Below are 23,508 nucleotides of genomic sequence, written 5' to 3' on the forward strand. Positions count from 1 at the left end.
GCAGGAGCACCAGCCCAGAGGGGAGAGCAGGATTCCATTGAGCTGCGGATGAAAGCCTTGTATGTGGTGAGGAGCTCAGGTGTGCCAAGGAAGTACTTCGCACGATGGAGGATGCCCAGTCGGCGACTGGCTTTGGAGGCCAGATTTGAAATGTGGTTTTCCCAGGAAAGATCATGGCAGATAGTGAGACCCAAAAGCTTGAGTGACAGAACTTCTTGGAGAGGATTATTCAGAAAGTGGATGGGAGGGTTGTCCAGTCGGTCTTTTCGGAGAGACATCGTAAGAGTGTGGGATTTGTCAGGATTGAAAGACATGTTCCACTTGTTTGTCCAGTCTGTGATTTTGTCCAGGTCTGCAGAGAGTGAGGAGGCTGCAGACTGCCGATCTGAGGGATGAAGAATGGAGCGACAGAGAGTAGAGTCATCAGCAAAGAGATAGAGAGGATTTTCAAGAGAGTCAGAGAGATCATTGATGAAGACCAGAAAAAGCACAGGGCCCAGAACACTGCCTTGGGGAACTCCAGCCTGAACAGGAAGAGGAGATGAGAGAAACCCATTCAGAGCCACACGTTGACTATGACTAGAGAGGAAGTCCGCCAGCCATGCGTGGAGATTTCCATGGATTCCAAAAGGTGAGCAGAGCGGGGTGCCAGACCGTATCGAAGGCACGTGATATGTCAAGGGAGACAGCTCTAAATTCCTGTTTGGCATTGAGGACCTCCATCCATTGTTGAGAAAGCAGAAGCAGCATGTCCAGAGTAGAGTGACCAGGTCTGAAACCAAATTGATGATCTGAGATCAAGCCATTGGAGAAGAGGAAAGATTTCATATCTGAAGCAATGATGGATTCCATGACTTTGCTGATAATTGGGAGAAGGCTGATTGGTCTGTAGTTGCTGGGATCTGTTTTTGCACCTCTTTTGTGCAAAGCGGTGATGTTGGCAGATTTCCAAGCAGATGGCAGATGACCTTGAGCAAAAGAGAGGGTGAAGAGAACAGAGAGAGGGAGTGAAAGAGCGGAAGAACAGGATTTTAGGACCCGTGGGCTGATGCCATCAGGTCCAGTTGCAGAATCAGAGTCGAGGGTTGACAGAAACTTTTCCACCTTGTCAGGAGGAAAGGACACAGAGTCCAGGAGCAGCTGGGTATGACTGGGTACGGTGGGTACAGAGAGGGATGGGTTTGGGACACAAGATTTAGAGGCAAACACAGAGTTGAGGCATTCAGCTTTTTCACGTGCGGAGTCAGCCGTATGGCCGTTTGAGGTGAGGGAGGGGATGGAGGGGGAACAAACACCAGAAACAGATTTGACCAGATGCCACCAGGATTTGGAAGAGGGAGACAGATAAGAGAGTTCTGTCCTGAGAATGGAGAGATATTGTTTCCTGGCTCTCCTGAGGGTGGACACACACTTGTTTTGGGCTTTGTGAAAGGAAATGAGATTTCCTTCCGTTGGATTTGCTTTCCAGGAGACGAAAGCAAGTTGTTTCTGGGCAATAGCCTCACCACAAGATTCCGTGTACCATGGACGGGAGGAAGGGTATGACAACTGAAGACGAGATGGGATAAATCTGTGCATGAGAGAGAGCAATTTACTTTGGAAGAATTCCCAGGATGAGTTGATGTCAGAGGCGGTAGAGATGGGAGACCAGTCCAGATGATTGATGGCTGCTTGAAGACCGTGCCAGTTGGCCTGAGTGAAATGCCAGACTCGACGCTGAGGAGGCTCTCTGAGAATGGTCAGAGAGATGTCCACTTTAACAAGCACATGATCAGATGAGCCGATTGGAGCAGAAGAAGAGCAGCAGACATTTTCAGGGAAGTTAGTCATAACCAAGTCCAGAAGAGAAGATGCTCCGTTGACTGAGATCCGGGTCGGGAAATTGACAGATTGTGTCAGTCCCAGTGAGTCACAGAAGTCCTTTGCTGAAGAGCCATGGCTGGTGAGAGCAGTACCCACACCCAGCCAACTGGCTTGTAACAATTGAAATCACCACATATGAGGAAGAGAGAGTTGGGATGGGTAGATAGAAGTTGGTCCATATTATCAGACAGCGAGATGTAGATGGAGTCATCACTGTTTGGTGGACGGTACAACACACATATGAACAAAAGGTGGGATCGAAGGGGAAGCCGTAACCAAAGGTATTCCTGGGGGTGAGGTGGAGAGAGGGCAGTGCATGGCGAGTGAGGAAGAGTTTTTTTTATAAAGATAGCAACCCCCCCCCCCCCCCCCCCACCCCCACCCCCCTCCAGGACGAGGCTCAGGTCTGTCATACCGGAGGAGGGAGTAACCTGGGAGAGATACCAAGGAATCAGAGACATCAAGAAGGAGGAAAGTTTCTGTTAAGCAGATCACGTCTGGTTTGTCAGAAGCAACCTGTATGGAGAGATCAGTCAAGTTTGAGCGAAGGCCCCGAATGTTTGAGGGCCATACTGTTAAAGAAGAGGAAGGGGGAGCATCGGATACAGAACAGGGGGGGGGGGGGAGCGGTAGGGTAAGATGTGGAAGAGGAGGAAGAGGTAGGGAGAGCTGTTGAAGGTGTGTCAGAGATTTCAGAATAGCTTGGAGAAAGGGAAGAATGGGGCGGACAAAAGGTTTGATGGTGATTGGGTGAGGCGCAGTGAGGTGTTATTTGAGGAGGGGGAAGTGTGAGGCAGAAGGTTGAGGGAGATGAAGGTGAAAGTTGGAAGGGGGAAGAAGCGGGGAGGACGCTTTGAGGAGGAGGGGTGAGAGGCGAGTCTCGGAGGGGAGGAGTGAGGGAGAGTCTCGGAGGGGAGGGGAGGGGAGTGGGGGGAGTTTAGGAGGGAAGGGGCAAGGGGGGAGATCTGAAAGGGATGGGTGATGGGGAAGATTTGGAGGGGAGGGGCAAGGGGGAAGATTTGAAAGGGATGGGTGATGGGGAAGATTTGGAGGGGAGGGGCAAGGGGGAATATTTGAAAGAGATGGGTGATGGGGAAGATTTGGAGGGGAGGGGCAAGGGGGTGGATTTGGAGGGGAGGGGTGATGGGGAAGATTTGGAGGGGAGGGGTGAGATTGGATTTTGAAAAATGTACGATTAATGGGAAACGAACATTTATTGCAAAATGTGTTTCTTGAGACCTTCAAGTCAAAAATACGTTTGAGGACGCTGAAGGATGGGTGGAGTTCTGGAGAGTTTAGGGAATGTATGAAAGAGGCACTGTAACTGTAAGAGATGGAAAAAAAATTTGGAATGAATAGATTTGGTGAGCAAGTCGAAAGCATCCTTTTATAGAAGAAGAAGAAAAAGGTGTTATAGTATATGACAGAATACAGTTGAAACATTTTTTAACGACGTGAACACGTGATCACGAACAACGTGGTCGAAGAACGAACGAACAAATAAGAACGAACAACGGATAAGAACAGAGAAGGGAATTTTTTTTTTTTTGAGTTGAGATGAAAACAGAGACCGAACGTGAAACGTGAAAAATAGAGACCGAAAGTAATTGCGAGCGCAATCGAAGAACCGCTGAGACAGAAACAAAGCCTCAAGCCAAGGTCAGACACGGTAGCCTACTAGTACTACACTAGGCCTCAGAATATGCGACACGAACTAACCGACGATTCTGTGCACAGGTATGAAAAACCAACACCAAGAATACTATTAAAGACACACCAATAGTTCCACACACAGAAAGAAAGATACAGTTTCGACAAAAACACAATTGTGAAAAGTTACTTAACTCCGAAAGCGTGCGCACTTTTGAAATTCCAACTTCTTTCCTGGAAGTCCTTGCGGTGTCCATATGTTTTATACCTCTCCCACCTCCCCCCAAGCCCTCTCCCTCCCACAGTTATCTCGACGTCCTTGCTCTCAAATGTTGTGCTTGTGTCCGTCCTTCCCCCTCTCTCCCCATCTTGTCTTCCGCTCCCCTTATTTTGTGTTTTGTGTGTCAGTTTGACTTTTTGTGTGATGAATGTTAGCTCTTTCACGAGCCTCGATCTTGTATACAAAAATATATATATATATATAATCCTGTCCAAGAACTCCAAAGTATAATTAATGCTCCAGAAAGTGTTAACACCAGAATTCTTCCCAATTGGCAAACAATATTTCCTCAACTCTTCCCCAAAAACTTGTCGGCCTGAGTTAACTATAACTGATAACTGTTTGGTGGTACATTTCCTGGCAGCAGTGATAAACCTAAACCTGCATGGGTTCTTATGAAGTTTGAGGATCCAGAATTTGGTTTTTCATTTGCACCTCCCCAGTTTGGAGCGCCCATCTTTTGTTTCTTTCTTTCTTTGCATTTCCTTTGTCCAACCATTTCACTTCAAGGTTTGACCTGTGAGTGTTTCTATCTGAAGCCCACGCTCCTGTTGCAGGTAACACAGGTTCAGATCCTACATACCATCTGTGTTTGTCTTTTGTCATTCATGTAATCCAACTCCCACCCACTAACTAATGGTGGATACTTGTGAAGCAAGTACTCCCAATAAAAGCAGGTGGCGTTTCAAAGGCTTTCTGCGAGTTATTTAGTTACACCTTGGACTTTGGCCTGCACCATTACATGGAGAGACTCTTGCCTCATTTGCTCCCACCCTTACTTACCAGGAAGCAACTTTGAGAGACAAGCGAGCATGCGGCGTTCATTGCTATATACAGAAGGAACTTTAAATCGTCGCATCAAGAATTCCCGCCGGAAAACCATCTCTGGAGTTCCAGACAAAATGCAAAATGAACTTGGTATGTATTTGTTTTTTCATTTGCACCTCCCCAGCTTGAAGCGCCCATCTTATGTTTCTTTCTTTCTTTGCACTTCCTTTGTCCAACCATTTCACTTCAAGGTTTGGCCTGTGATTGTTTCTATCTGAAGCCCATGCTCCTGTTGCAGGGAACACAGGTTCAAATCCTACATACCATTTGTGTTTGTCTATTGTCATTCATGTAATCGCACATCAACATCTTTGTGATTTGCTAAAGCTCCTCTACGAGTCTTACATCACTGTAAAAATAACTAATTCGATTCGAGAATGTCTTTATTTGAAGGACAAGATTGTGAAATGATGAAATTCCTCGCGTTGTGTAATGGAATCGTCTTTTCCCTTTGCCCCTGAATGTTCCAGCCTCTGCGTCTGAATGGCGGGCACACCGTGGCCGATCTCTTCTGCTGCCCAGTACTGTTGTGACCGCGTCCAAGGAGGAGGAACAAAAGGGCCAGGCAATCCTTCAGGCTTCTCCAGTGAAAAAGTGCCTCGAAATTGGGCGTACCGTCGCACCTTCAGTGCGTCGGATCCGCGCGCAGAGGGGCCATGGTATTGCCGCGCAGGTGTTTCGCTCGAGCGTGGGCAATGAAGCACCTGTCGCTGCACCAGATGCAACTGGACCGATGGGTGTATGTGCCAACCCAAATAAAACACAGCCCATTGCTGAGGGCAACATTCTGGCAATGGCATTGGCTGGTTTCTCGCGCTCTCAAACAAGTTGTGAGAGCAGCAGTATAAAGTTGAGGAAAGGTCGACCTGCCAGTATTGGGACTGCGCGACCTCGTTCTGAGGAGATTCCAGTTGCAGCGGCTCCAAGGACATTACCTGTACAAACGTCATTTGAACCTAGCCCTCTGCACCCAGCACTCAGCTTACCACAAGCCTTGCATTATCGGCCAGAGAATAGCTGGAAGCTACGTCGTGCTGAGGTGGAGACGACAGCAGACGCCCTGGGAAGTGTTTCTGATGGAAGTAACTGGGAGTTGGTTGAAGTGGTGCAATCCCAAAGCAACTACAATGGAGATGCTGAGAGAACCTGGTGGTGCTGGGAGGATAGTGTTGGTGAGGGATCTTCTATCCCGGATTCTGCGTCTCTCCACTCTATGGACGTGGCAGGGCTGTCGGAGTCTGGTCAAACTCAAACGACCCTTGGACATTGTGGTTGGAGTAATGGGGGTGGGAGTGATGTAGCTTCCACTTGCAGTACACTATCTCGGAGCTTTTGTTTGCGGAAGACCAGAGAGAAACCACAACCACCGCAGCGTACAGATTCCCTTGGGCGACCTGTAAAGAGTCCACCTCGGCAGATCGACGACAGCAACCACAATGCAGGCATCATCAATGAAGACTCACAGGAGCACTGCCGACCTCGCTCAAACTCGGACATCAATGTTACATTTATTGGTTGCAACTCAACACCATCAACACCATCAACACCACGTAGCCCACATGCGATGCCCTTCCCAAGTCAGAAACCCAAGGAGACTCGTGCAATGTCTCGCACCTTCCGCTTCACCAAGCATTCCAAACCTTGCATTCCAGAGCGTCAGTCATCGCTTGGGCTCAGTGAAACCGTCGATTCAAGATGGCTGCCTCAACCACCATCTGAACTTTTGACGCCCACTTTATACTCCTTTCCATCATGCAATGATTTGGGAAATCACAGGCCCTTACCATCACCTTCAGCCATATTACCTCAAGGCACACTCACAAATCTCCGTTATACCAGCCTCGAGCTCAACTCGATGTCAACAACATGCCCCCCAACACCACCACCAAAACCAAGGTCTCCCGTTTGTGTTGCCAATTCTCCCATCTCTACAGATCATTGTTCAAATTGCATTGCTGGGCCGCACAAGCTGCATGGACATGCAACTTTTGATCACATTCACCCACAATCTCAATTTTGTGAAGACTCTTTATCTTCCTCGATAAAGTTAAACACTATGCTTGCCAATAAAGGACTTGCTCTGGATAAAAGAGCTTCCTGCGAGTTGCCGGCTGTGAAAGTGGCAGATTTGTTGCCCCCCTGTACTACTGACTGCCTCGAATATTCTTTCACGCCCTTGCCTCCTCCAAGCCCATATGACAATCCCCCTCCGAGCACTTTACCAACCTCGCTGTCTCCAGGTACAATGCCACAGCAGCCGGCATCAATGCCTCCTTTACGTCCGTCAACATCATCCACTCTGCCTTCAGTCCTGAATCATACCTCTACGCCCCCTGCAGCTGTATTTGAGGATCTGGATAACGAGTTGGTTCCGGAACAACATCAAAATCATAATCCGGAAGAGCATATTGAGAACAGCCAGGAAAGAATTGTTAAACTGGAGACAGAAAAACAACTCGACCAAGATCAACTGCAGTGTACAATAGTTACCACCAAACCCTCAGGGCTGCGCATGTGTCCCAGAACGTGTTCCTTCAATTCACCCCCAACACGTCCAATGCCCGAGGTGATTGTGAGCACCGCACAGGTGCCCGATGGACATAAACGACCAATTTCTGTAGATTTGGTGTTGACGACGGGGAAGGACGACGGCCTTTCTTCACAATGTCAGTGGCTCGAGCTGGATTCTGGGATGGGCAGTGTGTCGGATACGGACTCCCTGCACTCATTCTGCGCTGGTGTAGAGGCTGAAGGGGATAGAAATGTATACAAAGGTGAGTCTGGAAAACTGGATTGCATTGAAGGTTACCTGAGAGGTGAGCAAGAGGTGAGCTTGTTATGACAAGCATGTGATGTTGGGTGCTAAAATAAATTCTACTTCGGTCAGTTTAGTGATAATGATGTATAGAAAAACGGATTAGATTATGGGGTCACAAGGTCAAAGGTTATAGGTCCCATGAGGTAAAAAAAAAAATCCATTTACCAAGCTAACTTGTGAACCATTGATGGGATTTGGACCAAATTTGGGATAAGTATATATTATGATGCAAAGATGAACTGATTACATTTCTGCATCAAGAGGTCAGAGGTCATGTCTGGTAACAATGTGATTTAAATCAAACTTGGTAAAAGTATGTACAATGATGTCATAATGTGGGCGGGGGCATAATCGGTCGACGTCGAAGAATGTCGTTCTAGTTTCTTGTGATTCGTGTTGTATTCATCACAAGCAGTTCATCCCCACCCCTCTTTTCCGATGGAATGATGTGGGTACAGAAGGTGATTCTGAAGTGGAGTCCAACCTTTGTTGAAGCTGGTGATTAAATTGATGTAATGGTCATTTCTGGTTCTAAAGTTTTTTGCCAAGAGTATGTGACAGGAGCGCCTTTATCAACTACTGTTTACAAATGTTGTAGTACAAACTTTATGGAAGTGCTCACATTGTAATGGTACTGCACATACTTGATAGAAATGTGTGTGTTGATGCTGTCGATTGGCCCCGTGCCTGCCCTGCATGAACAGGGTAGCGGCATGTATACAGGCGATCGATCTCCCAGGCGAGACCCAGAATACATAAGAAAGGAAGTGTACCAACTTCCTGATGATATTAGTCGTAGGAAAATGTTGGTTCCAAGACGCAACCATTTTTACATTGAAGTGAATGGGGAAAATGCTTTGGAACCAATGGACCACCCACCAAAAAAACATCCGGATATTTCTCCCTCCCCATCTAAGATAATCACCAAAATAGCTCATTCGCTACGCTCGTTTCACTATTTTGGTGATCATCTCAAAACCAACATTTTCCTACTACTGTCCTCACCCCTTTACACCCAAGTTAGATTTTTTCCTTTACCCCATTGTCTCAATTTTTAATTGAAAAACTATTTGACCAACACTATTGCTCCCTCTCCATTTAAGCCATTTACAAAGGTTAAATCCTCAATAGACTCCCAAGCCCTTTGTTGATTCTAAAACACCCATATTTTGTTTGAACTCGAAGTCGTATACAGAGCCAACGAATATTTGTTTATGTTCTATTTTAGGGAATAACTTAATTTTCTTATTGAACTCATCACCATCGGGAATATTGATAAATAGTATGTTTGAACTTGGTTCTTGGTTAAAGTATCTTTGTTGGGCAGAGATGAAATGATAAACCTCTCTTATTGCTCTTGTCTGAGCACCTCCTGAGCCACATATCATTTTGAGATTACCATGAAAGTTTTCTATCCATTCAAGGACGTTTATTGTCCCCCGTCGCACAGCGGAGCGAAAGGGGGAGACTATGGCTTTCCCCTCCGTCCGTGTGTCCGTGCGTGCGTGCGTAAGCGAAGGACCGCATTCGAATTTGGTGTGTGGGTGCAACCCACGTCAAAATCCAAGATGGCCGCCGCCATGCATGTCTGATGCCATGTATGCCTGAACATTGTAACCTGCATATCTTGAAAAATAAGCGAAGTACCAACTTCTAATCTGGTGTGTGGGTGTATCTAGGCATAAGGAAGAACGCTATTGAAAATTGGGTCGCCACGTCAAAATCCAAGATGGCCGCCGCCATGTATGTCTGAACCTTGTGAGATGAATATCTTGAACAATAAGCGAAGTACCAACGTCTAATCTGGTGTGTGGGTGTATCTATTGGGTTGCCACGTCAAAATCCAAGATGGCCACCGCCATGTATGTCCGAACCTCGTGAGATGAATATCTTGAAAAATAAGCGAAGTACCAACTTCTAATTTGGTGTGTGGGTGTATCTCACCATAAGGAAGAACGCTATTGAAAATTGGGTCGCCACGTCAAAATCCAAGATGGCCGCCACCATATATATGTCTGAACCTTGTGAGCGAAATATCTCGAAAAATAAGCGAAGTACCATCTTCTAGCGAAGTACCAACTTCTAATCTGGTGTGTGGGTGTATCTAGGCGTAAGGAAGAACGCTATTGAAAATTGGGTCGCCATGTCAAAATCCAAGATGGCCGCCGCCATGTATGTCCGAACCTTGTGAGATGAATATCTTGAAAAATAAGCGAAGTACCAACTTCTAATCTGGTGTGTGGGTGTATCTCGCCATAAGGAAGAACGCTATTTAAAATTGGGTCGCCACGTCAAAATCCAAGATGGCCGCCTCCATGTATGTCTGAACCTTGTGAGCAAAATATCATATCATAGCATGTTTTCTGTGTGTTCCACTTTGTCAACTCGCATCACTTCCCCGACGGGGGACCTAGGCGTAACGCTTGTTTTCTTTACATCCTCTAACTTATTTGTATTTTGTATCAACCCGAGTATCAACTACTACCACAAGGTTTTAATGCGGGTCTTCAAAAAGAAGATATAATCGGTTTATTTAAACTTCAAAACAAACGAAATGATTACAACACTGAAGATATAATACAATTATTTTGTGATACACAGAAATCAAAACCGAAACCAAAACCCATAACTTGTATTCTCAGTGGTAATATACAGTGATGTATATCTGTATAGTGTCTCGGTCTCAGTGATGATATACCTTCACCCCAAGATTTAGATAAATCAAAAAAGAACCTCGTTATCTTTGATGATTGTGTTAATGAGAGAAACCAAATGGTTATGGATAGCTACTATACGAGGGGGCGCCATTCTTCTTGTAATTGTATTTATCTTTGTCAATCATACTTTCAACTCCCTCGTCGCTCAATAAGAAACAATGCCAATACCTTTATTTTATTCAAGTTAAATTCAATAGATACAAATAATTTTTGGAGAGATAATTGTTCTACATTATGTAGTAAAAAGGAATTTGAGGATTATATGAAACACACAATTGGAAAATATAAATATATTGTTGTGAAACAAGATGAGATACGAACCGATATATATATTTTATTTTATAAATAATTACATACATAAATGACAACTGTTATTATTAATCTTGTGGGTAAATCTGCTTCAGGAAAAAACCTTCATAAATCTAAACTCTTGAATAGTAAAAATGAAAAGATTGTAAGTTTTTTTTTAAAACACCCGATGATTCGTATTGTATCTACAACAACCAGAGCAATGCGACCAGGAGAAGTAGAAGGTGAAGATTATTACTACATTTCAATGGAGGAACATATGCGATTGAGGAACGAAGGTCAAATATTTGAGGAGGTCTCTCTTGGCACGACAAAATATTCACATTGTAAGAGTGAGTTCAAGAAACTAAAATATGGTGGTCTTGGGATTTTAGAAACTAATCCAGAAGGAATTAGACAAATTATGAAACATCTGAGTGATAATGGAGTTAAGGTTTTATCATTTGGTTTTGATGTTGATGAAGAAACTCAACACCAACGTATGAAAAGCAGAGATACTAGTATTAGTGAAGAAGAAATTACAACTCGTATTAATGCTAATAAAGAATTTGATAAAATATTTCAAGAAAAGGATTTATTTGAACACATCTACTTTAATGTTAAAGAAAAGGAAAATTTCCCTGTTGACCTTTACAATCCAGTAAATGATATTTTTAAATAAATAAATACAGAAAATGAATGTACTTGTATACTTGCACACAGGGTGTCTCAAAATACATGGAACCCATGTCACTGCTAATAATTCTGCCAATATTAATGTTCTTGTTCTTTTTTTTTTCAGATTTGAAGAGAGGGGACCATAACAACTAATAATTATCAATCAAAATGCCTTGGACAAAGGAGGAAAAAATATTTTGCGTCACTACTTATTTGGAGACGAAATCATTCAAAACGGTGCAAGCAAAATTTCGCAGGAAGTTCAACTTCAACAATTATCCCCAGAAAAACCAAATTTATCGTTGGGCACACAAATTTCAAGCCACTGGATCAGTAAACAATCTCAAGAAGAAGGCAGAAACACCCAGTTCTGGCAGGAAGCTGACTGCAAGATCTCCTGACAATGTGAATGCGGTGAGACATTGTCGGAAGGAGCCCGAAAAAGTCCATCCGAAGACGTAGCCAAGAGCTGGGTCTTTCACGTGCGTCAGTGCAAGGAATCTTGATCAAGGATCTTCAGCTGTACCCATACAAGATCCAGATCAAGCATAAACTCACACCAGCTGACATGGCAAAACGTGTTGTTATGTGCCGGTGGTTCGAGAACAAGATCGAAGAGGATCCTGACTTACTTGATGATGTTTGGTTCAGCGACGAAGCACACTTCTTGCTCTGTGGGCATGTCAATAGCAAGAACAATGTGTTCTGGGGCACACAAGCTCCAGACGAGGTGCTTCAGAGGCCCTTGCACTCTGTGAAATGCACGGCCTGGGTGGCCATCTCAAAACATGGCATAATCGGACCGTTTTGGTTTGAAGACGCAGACGGGGAGGCAGTCACTGTCACAAAGGAGCGTTACATTGTGGCGCTCAACAAGTTCTGGAGGGGACTTGGGAGACGTCGTGGCGTGAATCGAGATGTGCAATGGTTCCAACAAGATGGGGCAACTCCACATACAGCCAACATCACGATGGAGTGGCTGGACCACCGATTCCCTGATCGGCTGATCAGCAGGCGCCGCGAACCCAAGTGGTCTCCGCATTCACCTGATCTGAACCCCCCAGATTTTTATCTCTGGGGGTTCTTGAAGGACCACGTGTATGAGAATCGTCCTCAATCCATTTCTGAACTGAAAGTGGCCGTCACCCAGAAGATTCGTGCCATCAGGAACGAAGAGTGTGTCAGGGTGATTGACAACTTCGCTCGTCGGCTTCAAGTGTGTCTAAGGCGCAAAGGCGGTCATTTGGAACATGTGCTCTAATAAATGTATCCTTTGAGCTAGAGACCTCAAATCTTCAGTTTTTTTTATTGTTATCATATCAGCTTCCAGGAAATGTAATCTTTTTTGGAGTTTCTTGTCTGAGTAATAAATTATCATGTTAATGGGTTCCATCTATTTTGAGACACCCTGTATAAGAAAGAGCAAATAGGTTTAAGGAACATTAGTTCGTTTCAAAAATTGTAAAGCAACAGGAAGAGATAAAGAAGAAACGGAGACAGAAACTAACGGGCGAAGAAGCATTTGAAAGAAATCGAGAAATTTTTTAAACCGCTTTTAGAAACTTCCCAACAAAGAGAACAACCCCCTACAATTTCCACGATGGAATACATTCCTGGAAAACTTCAAATGCTTAAAGATTTTAGTCAAATGACAGAGCAAGAATTAGGGGTTATAGGAGAATTAGAATATGATGATAGGATTATTTCAACAACTGGGAAAGGTAAATCAACCTCCTGATTATGTTGTGGAAGCTCTTCAGAACAATGGTAAATCAACCGGTAAATCAACCTCCTGATTATGTTGTGGAAGCTCTTCAGAACAATGAATATTCAGCTGTTTCAAAAACCAGAGCAGGTCTCATTCCAACAGAAGAATTAGCACAGTTATATCTTGTTAAAGATAAATTGATGTTCTTAAGTTCTGCCCGACCACCTATTAAATTAACCTCGAGATTAATGTTTCTTCTCACAAAAGATGGATACCATAGTTCAAGTTATTTTGATGAACCGTTAAATACACAAAGTGAAGATGATAGGGCATATATTGATTTACTAAACTCGCTTCATTATGGAGTTGATGTTGCTGGGAAATCTGGTTTGAAGAATGAAAAGGAGAAACATATTATTGATGCTTTAAGTAAACTTGGTTCAGGTGTTAGTTTTCTTCCAAATGACCCATCACAATTAGTTAATAGATTGTTATTGCTGTTAGGTAGTAAGAAGGCTGGAAAACAATTGTTTTCATGAAGCATCAGCCATTTTAGACCAGTTGATGAATATGAAAATAATTAATAATCAATACAAAGATATTTTATTACATATTCAATAATGTCGTGTCCCTGCTCTCTGGTGAACACCGCAGGGCGACACGGATGACCAAACGAGCTTTAACTCTGAGGCGTTCAATTCAACGGCAGACCTTCGTTATACACACGGGGAGCAAGTGGGGGAGAAGCCGTGAGCGCTCACCTGCACAAGTCCACCCGACGTCTTCGCACCTGGATAAATCAACTCAAACCGACACGGAATCAAGATGTACAAAAATACCGGCTTTATTAAAGAAAATGCCGCTCACAAAATAATGCACGATAAAACTATGATTCCTAAACGGGACGTCCCCACTCATTCGATTACAACACAAGGGAAAAAATAACTGGAAAATTAATGTGTTATTTTGTGGGCACTTAGCTCCGAGCTGCTCTTGAATCTAGTCAGGAATCGTCAAAAATCGTCCGAGGCCTCTACGTCCCTGCACGCAAAAACATGCCCGTTGGTGCGCAGTAGGCCTTAGCGTGCAGCTCGCTCTTCCAACTGCGCTTATCCTCACGATATTGTTCACCAACACCACAGCCAGACGATGCGAGCAAATCCAGAGCCTCGACCATTCGTTGTCAAAAGCCATGACTCAAGAATGAAAGAAGAAGAACGCGACCGTTCACCACCAGATCCAGAACCCGAGAGACAAAATGTCCGCCGTTCTAATTGTTTTGTACGTGAGGCTCTGACGTCATCCCACGACGTCTCCGTGTCCGCTGCTATTGGGGAGTTCCATCTTACCAGTCCTTGCGCCAATCAAATCCCAGACCAATCACTGCTCTTCGGGGCGTGACTTCACGGACCTTTTGCGCCTGTCTGCTCACCAGGTCGATGTTATCCACGGTAGTGCTCAATGTCCTGTTTCCGGTTGGTTTTTATTTAGTGTGGTTAATGGGCGATTTATTACTATGTGTGTGTGCTGCTGGTGTCATAAGGAACAGAGAAAAAAAAAATAAGATGCCATTACATACAGGAGATTAATTACCCATAACCCCTAGCTAATTAACAAACCCCACCCCTTTCATGGGGATGAAGATACAAGCTTACATGACATCCGGTCCAAACGAATTTCTTACTTATGATACATGGACTTTCTTCTTCATCGTGACATGCGGAGCATAGTAATCAATACACTCTACCTGGCTCTAACGTAATCATTGTCCACCCCCAACAAATGTAACAATAAGATGAGAAGCACACTCTTTAGTTTTAATTTCACAACAAGTGATTACACGGCATCATTCCCTTACCCACTACAACCTGACTCCACAAAAGAATATGAGGCATCGTTGTTGTCGATGGAAACTTACAATACCCGTTTTAATATCACAGAGAAAAACAACAAGTTTAGTTATAATCCAGGAAGCGGATATAAAACTAACAGTTCCACCCGGAGCTTACGAGATTTCTCAAATATCTTCTGAAGTCTCTCGCCTTATGAGAGAACACGGTGATGAACCAAAAAATATTGTTACAGATGTTCAAAAATACACTTCAAAATCAGCTATTAGACTTGAAAAGAATTATAAAGTTGATTTCACCATTGATAATAATTAATTTAGAGAGTTATTGGGTTTCTCCTCAAAAAAAAATTTGAAACTAACAGGACCTTTTACAGCAATCGTGTTATTAAAATATCGTGAAGTATAAATTCAGTATTAATTCATTGTGATTTGATTGATGGTGCTTATAACAATGGAATAAGAACAAATACAATATTTTCATTCAGCGCATACTCAACCCCAATCGAGTATAAATTCAATATGGAACTGAAAAATCTTGTCTATCTACCCGTCAGGAAAAAACATTTATAAAGCATATTTTAGGACAACCGACCAAGATAATCGTACGATTTCCTTCAATGGAGAAATTATATCCATCAGAATTCACCTACGTGAAGTTTTCCAATAAATAATACGATAGTTATTGTGAGGTAACACGAGTTGGGAAAATATAAAATAATTACAGAGGATGGTATGTTCCTTTCACCATACTATAAGGGTGAAGGTATGTTTCTTGGTAGAGGATTTTTTTATTTTTTTTTTGTATACAAGATCGAGGCTCGTGAAAGAGCGAACATGAATCACACAGAAAGACAAACAGACACATAAAACAAATAACATCGGGAGCGGTAGACAAGATGGGGAGAGAGGGGGAAGGACACAAACACAACATTTGAGAGCAGGGACCGAGAGACATGGAGACATCGAGAGATCTGTGGGAGGGAGAGGGCTTTGGGGGGGAGGCATGTGAATGGGGGGGGGGGGGTGGGAGAGGTATAAACATATGGACACTGCCAGGATTTCCAGGAAAGAAGTTGGAATTTCAAACAAGGTGGATCTGGGGTGAATTAGTGGGGGTAGAAAAGATCAAGGTTTTGGATGGGGGAAGATAAGAGATGGTGGTGAACAGCTGTTTTAAAGACCTGGAGGGAGGAGAGGGATTGAAGGGAGTGTGGGAGTTTGTTCCAGAGGTGGGAGAAAAGAGGAATGAAAGAGTGAAGGTGAGCAGAGAGCCGAGATTTCGGCAGTTTAACCATCAGAGGGTTGCTGGCAGATCTTGTGCGACCTGTAGGAATATTTGGGGGACAGAGCACAGAGAGAGCTGGGGGAGCAAGGCCGGAGAGGAGTCGGTAGAAGACAGAAAGACCCCCTACCTGCCTGCGGTGAGTGAGTGAAAGGCCCTCAGAGATAGCTCCATCGCGGGAGATTCCAATGATTTTGAAAGCTTTGGATTCAACAGCGTGAAGCCGAGCCAGGTGTGAGGCAGGAGCACCAGCCCAGAGGGGAGAACAGTATTCCATTGAGCTGCGGATGAAAGCCTTGTATGTGGTGAGGAGCTCAGGTGTGCCGAGGAAGGACTTCGCACGACGGAGGATGCCCAGTCGGCGACTGGCTTTGGAGGCCAGCTTGGAAATGTGGTTTTCCCAAGAAAGATCATGGCAGATAGTGAGACCCAAAAGCTTGAGCGACAGAACTTCTTGGAGAGGATTGTTGAGAAAGTAGATGGGAGGGTTGTCCAGTCGATCTTTTCGGAGAGACATAGTAAGAGAGTGAGATTTGTCAGGATTGAAAGACATGTTCCACTTGTTTGACCAGTCTGTGATTTTGTCCAGGTCTTCAGAGAGTGAGGAGGCTGCAGACTGCCGATCTGAGGGAAGAGGAATGGAGCGGCAGAGAGTGGAGTCATCAGCAAAGAGATAGAGAGGATTTTCCAGAGAGTCGGAGAGATCATTGATAAAGACCAGAAAAAGCACAGGGCCCAGCACACTTCCTTGGGGAACTCCAGCCTGAACAGGAAGGGGAGATGAGAGAAATCCATTCAGGGCCACACGTTGACTACGACCAGAGAGGAAGTCCGCAAGCCAGAGGATACTATAAACCTAAGAGACAACGGGGTGTAGGACATCAATTTAGAAACAATGGAGATGGGATAATTGATACTCGAATGGGTATTGGTTCAACCATTCTTAAACAAAGACCTAATTGGTTCAACCGCTTCTGCCATGGGAAATGTAGCGGGTGCTATAAAGAGTATAAAAGACACTCAAAAGAAGTCTCATAAATTACAAGCAATCAAAGAAATTAAAAAAGGTAAAACTCAACTATCTTCACAAGAACGACAAAAAATAATTACAATACTTGGGTCGGGGTTTCAAAAGTTTTAAATAGTTATATTGCTAAATAAAAAAGTATGGAAGCGATTGATAGTATCTATGATTTGGATGATACAATTATCATTTCAAACTCTACTAAAAAGGAAGCTAACTAACTAATGAAGCTAACTCCAAGAGCCTTTCACTCACTCACCGCAGGCAGGTTGGTGGTCTTTCCGTCTTCTACCGACTTCTCTCTGGCCTTGCCCCCCAGCTCTCTCTGGGCTCTGTCCCCCAAATATTCCTACAGGTTGCACAAGATCTGCCTGCAACCCTCTTATGGTTAAACTGCCAAAATCAAGACTCTCTGCTCACCTTCACTCCTTCATTCCTCTTTTCTCCCGCCTCTGGAACAAACTCCCTCACTCTCTTCAATCCCACTCCACCTTCCAGGTCTTTAAAACAGCTGTTCACCACCATATCTTATCTTCCCCCATCCAAAACCTTGATCTTTTCTACCCCAGCTAATTTCACCCCAAATCCACTTTTTTGAAATTCCAACTTCTGTCCTGGAAGTCCTTGGTGTCCTTGTGTTTTATACTTCTCCCACCCCCCCCCCCCCCTTCCCACACCTCCTCCCCCCAAGCCCTCTCCCTCCCACACATCTCCCTGCTCTCAAATGTTGTGTTTGTGTGCTTGCCCTTCTCTCCCCATCTTGTCTTCCGCTCCCTCTTTTTATATATTTTGTTTGTCTGTTTGATTTGTTTGCGACATAAATGTTAGCTCTTTCACGAGCCTCAATTCTTTATACCAAAAAAAAAGAAGAAAAAAAAAAAAACTATTTTAAGGTAAATGCGATAACAGGAACAGACTGGAATTCAAACGGAACAAAACGTTTTGAAATAAATAATCAACAAACTTACTTGAATATAGCTGATAGTTTCTTGCTGTGTAAATTTAAATTCACTAAGGCTGCGAATAACACTAATGCTACACTCGTAAATGATTTCTTCTGGAAAATGTTTGATAGTGTCCGCTTGTAAATTGGAACACAAGAGGTTCAAGCGGTTGATTATGTCTCTGCTACATCTGAAATGATGAAATTTACATTACTAGGGCATGCCCGTACTATATCTATATCTAAAATTATATCCCCCCCCTCTATTTACATGAAATGGTTTGGTCCAAAGCGAACGGCTTGCGAGTACGGTGACAATCCCCCCCCTCTATTTACATGAAATGGTTTGGTCCAAAGCGAACGGCTTGCGGAGTTTGGTAAAGAAATCGCCATAGCATGCACAAACGCGCAGGAAAGCGAAAGAATCGCAAATTAGTTTTAATTAGTTTTAAAACATCGTTTAACGCCAACATAGCGGCAACATAGTTTGCCAACGTGAAATAAATGAATACGCTCTCAAATGTGCCGTCCGAGGCAGAGTCTGTTCGCCACGTTCGGCACACGTGATAGCTCGCTGCTCTCTGATTGGTTGAATCGTTTTTTGGACATAGCTCGCTAACTACTTGTCCGATTAATATGAAACGTTGAAAAGGCACATCCTCGGGTCCCCAGCAATATACCTGGCAAGTTGCAAGTATATCGGACCGGTAGTTGTCGCGAAACAGCGGTCACAGACAAACACACAGACACACACACAGACACACAGAGATTACTGGAATTATAGATAGATATTCGTTTAGTGGTAGAATGGGTAAGGGAGCTGTTGAAGGTTTTAATATTATGACTAGCTGAATGCACCCGGCGTTGCCCGGGTTCTTTTTGAATGAATTTAATCTTCTGTACATCGATCTGACGTGAGCCCAGTATCAGTTAGTGCTCAACGATTCCTTGTTCTTTCTTCTGTCGGGCCCCGCGAGAGAGAATTTTCAAAGCATGTGTTGCAATCAGTCAGATATTCCTATTAAGTGCATAAGTTGTACTTCAAGAGAAATTTGAAAGAAGAAGAAGATTTCTTGCAAAATGGGCCCAGCCCGGCGAGGCGGCCTCGTCCGGCCTCGCCACCTAGCCTCTAACCTTCCTAGGGCCCATCCCGACATTTTTTTGTTTCAGAGGTTTCCTCCTATCTTTCACCGTTCAGGAGATTAGCGCGTGCAGACAAACAAAAACTTTCTTTTATATATATATATATAATATAGATAGAAGATAGATATGTCAACGGGAACAACCGCAGACCCTGGTTATAGTCAAAGGCAATGTATAACGATGATACAAAAGCAGGGAATAGTTTTACGGTAGCAGTTCCCCTTAAGGGTATATTTTGATTTTGTAATTATGATAAAGTTTTGCATGGACTTAAAATTAGATTTCAACTACAAAGGAATGATAATGTAAATAGATTGCTTTTTTGGGCTGCTAATGGAGAATGATGGAGATGAAGGTACTGATAAGAATAATGCGCTGAGTGATAATGCTAAAGGGAAACAACTTTGGGTTTCTCTGGATGGTACGTTTTACCTGCGAGATAGATTGGAAATTGATTGGGAAAAAAATGATGATGCGGAAGCCTACAAGTCTTACCAAAAGGTGTGTGAAAGCAACGGTAATAAAGATCCCATTTTGGATATGGTTGCATTTCAAAAACTTTATACAATCTACGTATTTGACCTGAGTTCTCAAAAGGAAACTATAAAGTCTAATGGAGTGGATACTTCTCTATACATTGAAAGAGGAGAGAATGAAGAAGTTGATGCATATTGTTTGCTTTTGGAAGAAACAGAATTACAGATTAATACAGATAATGGTGTTATGATTAATATCACATAGATTTTTCTAATAAATAAATGAGTCGGAAAGAACCAATTGGGGTATATATTAAAATCAACTAATGTTGTAATCAAAAGCCTTGTACATATTATCAATGTACAAAAGCCTTGAATACAAACCATCCTAACAACAGGAAGATGGGGAGGTATCACCTGTTATCATATTAATCTCACATATATTTCTGATACATAAATGACAGCAAGAATACTTCAAGAAAATCATCATTTCTGTACCCAAGCATATCCACAAGAAAAGGGTATTTGGTATTTTAATAAATACTAGCAGAAGTACCCGGCATTCCCGGGCGGGGGAGGGGTGGGGAGGGGGTAGGGGAACGGAGGGGGTAGGGGAACGGGGGGGAGAGGGGAGAAGAGGAGGGAGGGGGAGGGGGAGAAGTGGAGAAGAGGGGGAGGGGGAGAGGTGGAGAAGAGGGGAGGGGGAGAGGGGAGAAGAGGGGGGATGGGGAGGGGGAGGGTGAGGGATGGGAGGGGGGAGGGGTGGGAGGGATGGGGAGGGGGAGAGGGGGGAGGGTGAGGGATGGGAGGGAGGGGGAGGAGGGAGGGGGATGGGGAGGGGTTTTGGAGGGAGGGTGAGGGATGGGAGGGTGAGGGGTGGGAGGGGGGAGGGTGAGGGATGGGAGGGGGAGGGGGGTGGGAGGGGGGTGGAGGGGGAGGGGGTGGGGGGGAGGGGGGTGGGGGGGGAGGGGGGAGGGAGGGGGAGGACGGACAGGGGAGGGGGAAGGGGAGGGCCAGTCAACAATGACATTGCAGTTCTCATGGTCGGAGAGCAGCACAACAATCGCGACATCGTCCTGCATCTTCGCAAGAGCACGAAGCGGATTTTGGAGACTCACCGATCCTGTGACCCACGGCCTCCAGTACCGGCGTTGCCGGGCGGGGGAAGGGAGACCCGTACATTCGCCCTCTTGACTCAAGCTCGTATTCGATTCGTATTCGAAATCGAAAGGGGAAAGGGGAAATCCTTCGTATTCGAATTCGTAAACACGAAATATGAATTAAAATTTAATTCATATCGCACAAAATCGACACAAAACACGATCGCATAAAGGTGAAAAAGCGCAATCGCTTTTCGCCCTGAATTACCTGCAAACGTGTGACGGGATGGAACATCACGTGATCGCTCTGAGCGAATCAGCGAGCTGTTCTGGCACTGGCTGAGATTAGCGGGTACTTCGCTGAAATGCGCTGAGGTAAATTTACTAAATATGAATTTAAAATATGGATCTCGTCAAATATGGTCTCGGCCATGTTCGTCCCAAGCTCAATGGCCATGTCTATGCCAAATATCAAGCACGTGAGCCTCTCCGTTTCGGAGTCTATCGGTAACAACACACACACACACACACACACACACACACACACACACACACACACACACACACACACACACACACACACACACACACTGTGTTTTATATATATAGATGTTCCACAACATAAGAATGGAAGTTTTTCAATAAAAGATTGGCTTTATACTGATGTTAATAACCCTACAAATGTAGATTTAATTAAAATACCAAATAAAGAAAAGGTTTTAAAGTTGATAAAATATGAAGCACTTTTAGAAATTCTGAACAAATTTTATTGGAACAAAAAGCAGGGATTTTTGGGTCTCATTTTTCTTGTTCAGAGATGATGTCCGAAAGTTTAATCAGTGTTATTGGATGAGAGGTTCTCCGCAGATGACTGGTAGCAATTTATCAGGTCACAAGTTCTATCTGTTAGGTTTTGTTTTTGAGGATTTATGGTGTATCGGACCCATGGAGTGTCCAGGCCATCCCTACATGAGATCTTGAGGACCCACCTCAAGACTTTCCATGGGCACCTTGTCATTTCCTACCACCCCATGTCATTACAACAGCACATGGCTGTCTATCTTTAGATGTTTTGTTTGTGTTTGAGCACAGCGTTCTAGTTGCTGTGCTTTAAAATGGCTAATCATCATTCATTAATGACCGTGTGGGTCTTGGTGAAAAATTTCCTTGCAGAACTGTCTTCCTTTTCCCCTCTTCTCCTGACATTGAACAGATGAGAGGTGCGAGACCGAAACGCAACAGCCAGGCAACAGTCAGGAGATTGCAACGCTGAGATTGCCAGCACCACCACAAGAGTTTGGAGACCCTCAGGAGGAGAAAGATGACGTGTTTCCTGTTGAGAAGCTTACGAAGAACCAACGGAATTTACAGATCAGTCCACTACCAGCCGATAATGTTAATGACGGTGGTAGTGGCGGAATTGTGCCAGAAGAAAGCAACAAACAGAAAGACATGGAACACACGAGTGTACGAACAACAGAAGATTTATTTGCTGAGATCCACAGGTGTGTACCGTACTTTAAAATCGGTATGCTTCACCTTTTCTCTTTGTGAAATTGAAGAAACTTGCATCAATTGATGCACCTGTCCTTGTTAACATCACTATTTCGATCGCTGCCCAAAAATCTTTATATTTAAAGTTTTTCTCTCTTAATATTTATATTATCATAAATTTTTTATAGTCAATGATAATGGCAACATCCAACCAATGCCACTGAATCCATATTTTGCTCCCATTGGCTCATGCGGCCACCATTTATAAGCAGTGAAAAATTCGCCATTATTTAACATTGTATGATCAAAAGGCTAGCAGAATAGCCTTCAGGTGTGCACATTCACCTGAGCTAGATAGCCCGGGTTTAAATCTTAACCCAGTTATAATCACCCTGGTGTTTCACAGGAAGGGTGATTCATCAATGTGTGTGCCACGTATTTGTTAAACTGGGTGTCCCGTCTTCCACTATCGCTTGGTGCACGTTAAAGACCCCAGGGTGTCCTTCGGTGAAAGTTGGTAAATCATAACCGGCACTCTGAACAAATTACAAATTCCTGTCCTGACTGACTGATGCAGCAACAGAAAACCACCCCGCCCCTCCAAAAAAACAAAACAAACCACGTGGAAAAATTAAAACTCCCACACAGAATCAACCACTTTGCAAAAACAAAACTGTCACACAACATCACAACCACGTGGCAAAATCAAAACTCACAAAATCACAACCACGTGGCAAAATCCAAACTGCGTGGAAAAAAAAATTAGGACCACGTGGCAAAATCAAAACCACGTGGCAAAATCACAACCACGTGGCAAAATCAAAACTGTACCGTAAAATAAAAACCACGTGGCAAAATCAAAACCGTCCCACAAAATCAACACGATCACACAAAATCACAACTCACAAAATCACAACCACATGGCAAAATGAATACTGGGTGGAAAAAAAATCACAACCACATGGCAAAATCAAAACCACAAAGCAAAATCACAATCACATGGAAAAATCACAACCACATGGCAAAATCAATACTGCATGGCAAAAAACACAACCACATGGCAAAATCAAAACCACTTAGCAAAATCAAAACTGTCCCGTAACATCAAAACCATGCGGTAAAATAAACCACATGGCAAAATCAAAACTGTCCCACAAAATCAATACTGCGTGGAAAAAATCACAACCACGTGGGAAAATCACAACCACAAAGCAAAATCACAATCACATGGAAAAATCACAACCACATGGCAAAATCAATACTGCATGGCAAAAAACACAACCACATGGCAAAATCAAAACCACTTAGCAAAATCAAAACTGTCCCGTAACATCAAAACCATGCGGTAAAATAAACCACATGGC

At 43.9% G+C, this 23,508-nt stretch overlaps 1 protein-coding gene across 1 annotated transcript in view; it reads left to right on the forward strand.

Annotated features, from left to right (window-relative positions):
- LOC137427249 (uncharacterized) overlaps window positions 1-23,508 on the forward strand; it is a 146,385-nt gene that overhangs the window by 111,515 nt on the left and 11,362 nt on the right. The window contains exons 5-7 of the mRNA XM_078778534.1: window positions 4,580-4,711; window positions 5,092-7,395; window positions 21,864-22,155. Of these exons, the coding sequence (XP_078634660.1) occupies window positions 4,580-4,711; window positions 5,092-7,395; window positions 21,864-22,155 (2,728 nt within the window). The remainder of the gene's footprint in view (window positions 1-4,579; window positions 4,712-5,091; window positions 7,396-21,863; window positions 22,156-23,508) is intronic.

This window comes from Myxine glutinosa, chromosome 5 (assembly GCF_964187855.1).
Source record: "Myxine glutinosa chromosome 5, kmMyxGlut1.1, whole genome shotgun sequence".
Lineage (NCBI taxonomy): Eukaryota > Metazoa > Chordata > Myxini > Myxiniformes > Myxinidae > Myxine > Myxine glutinosa.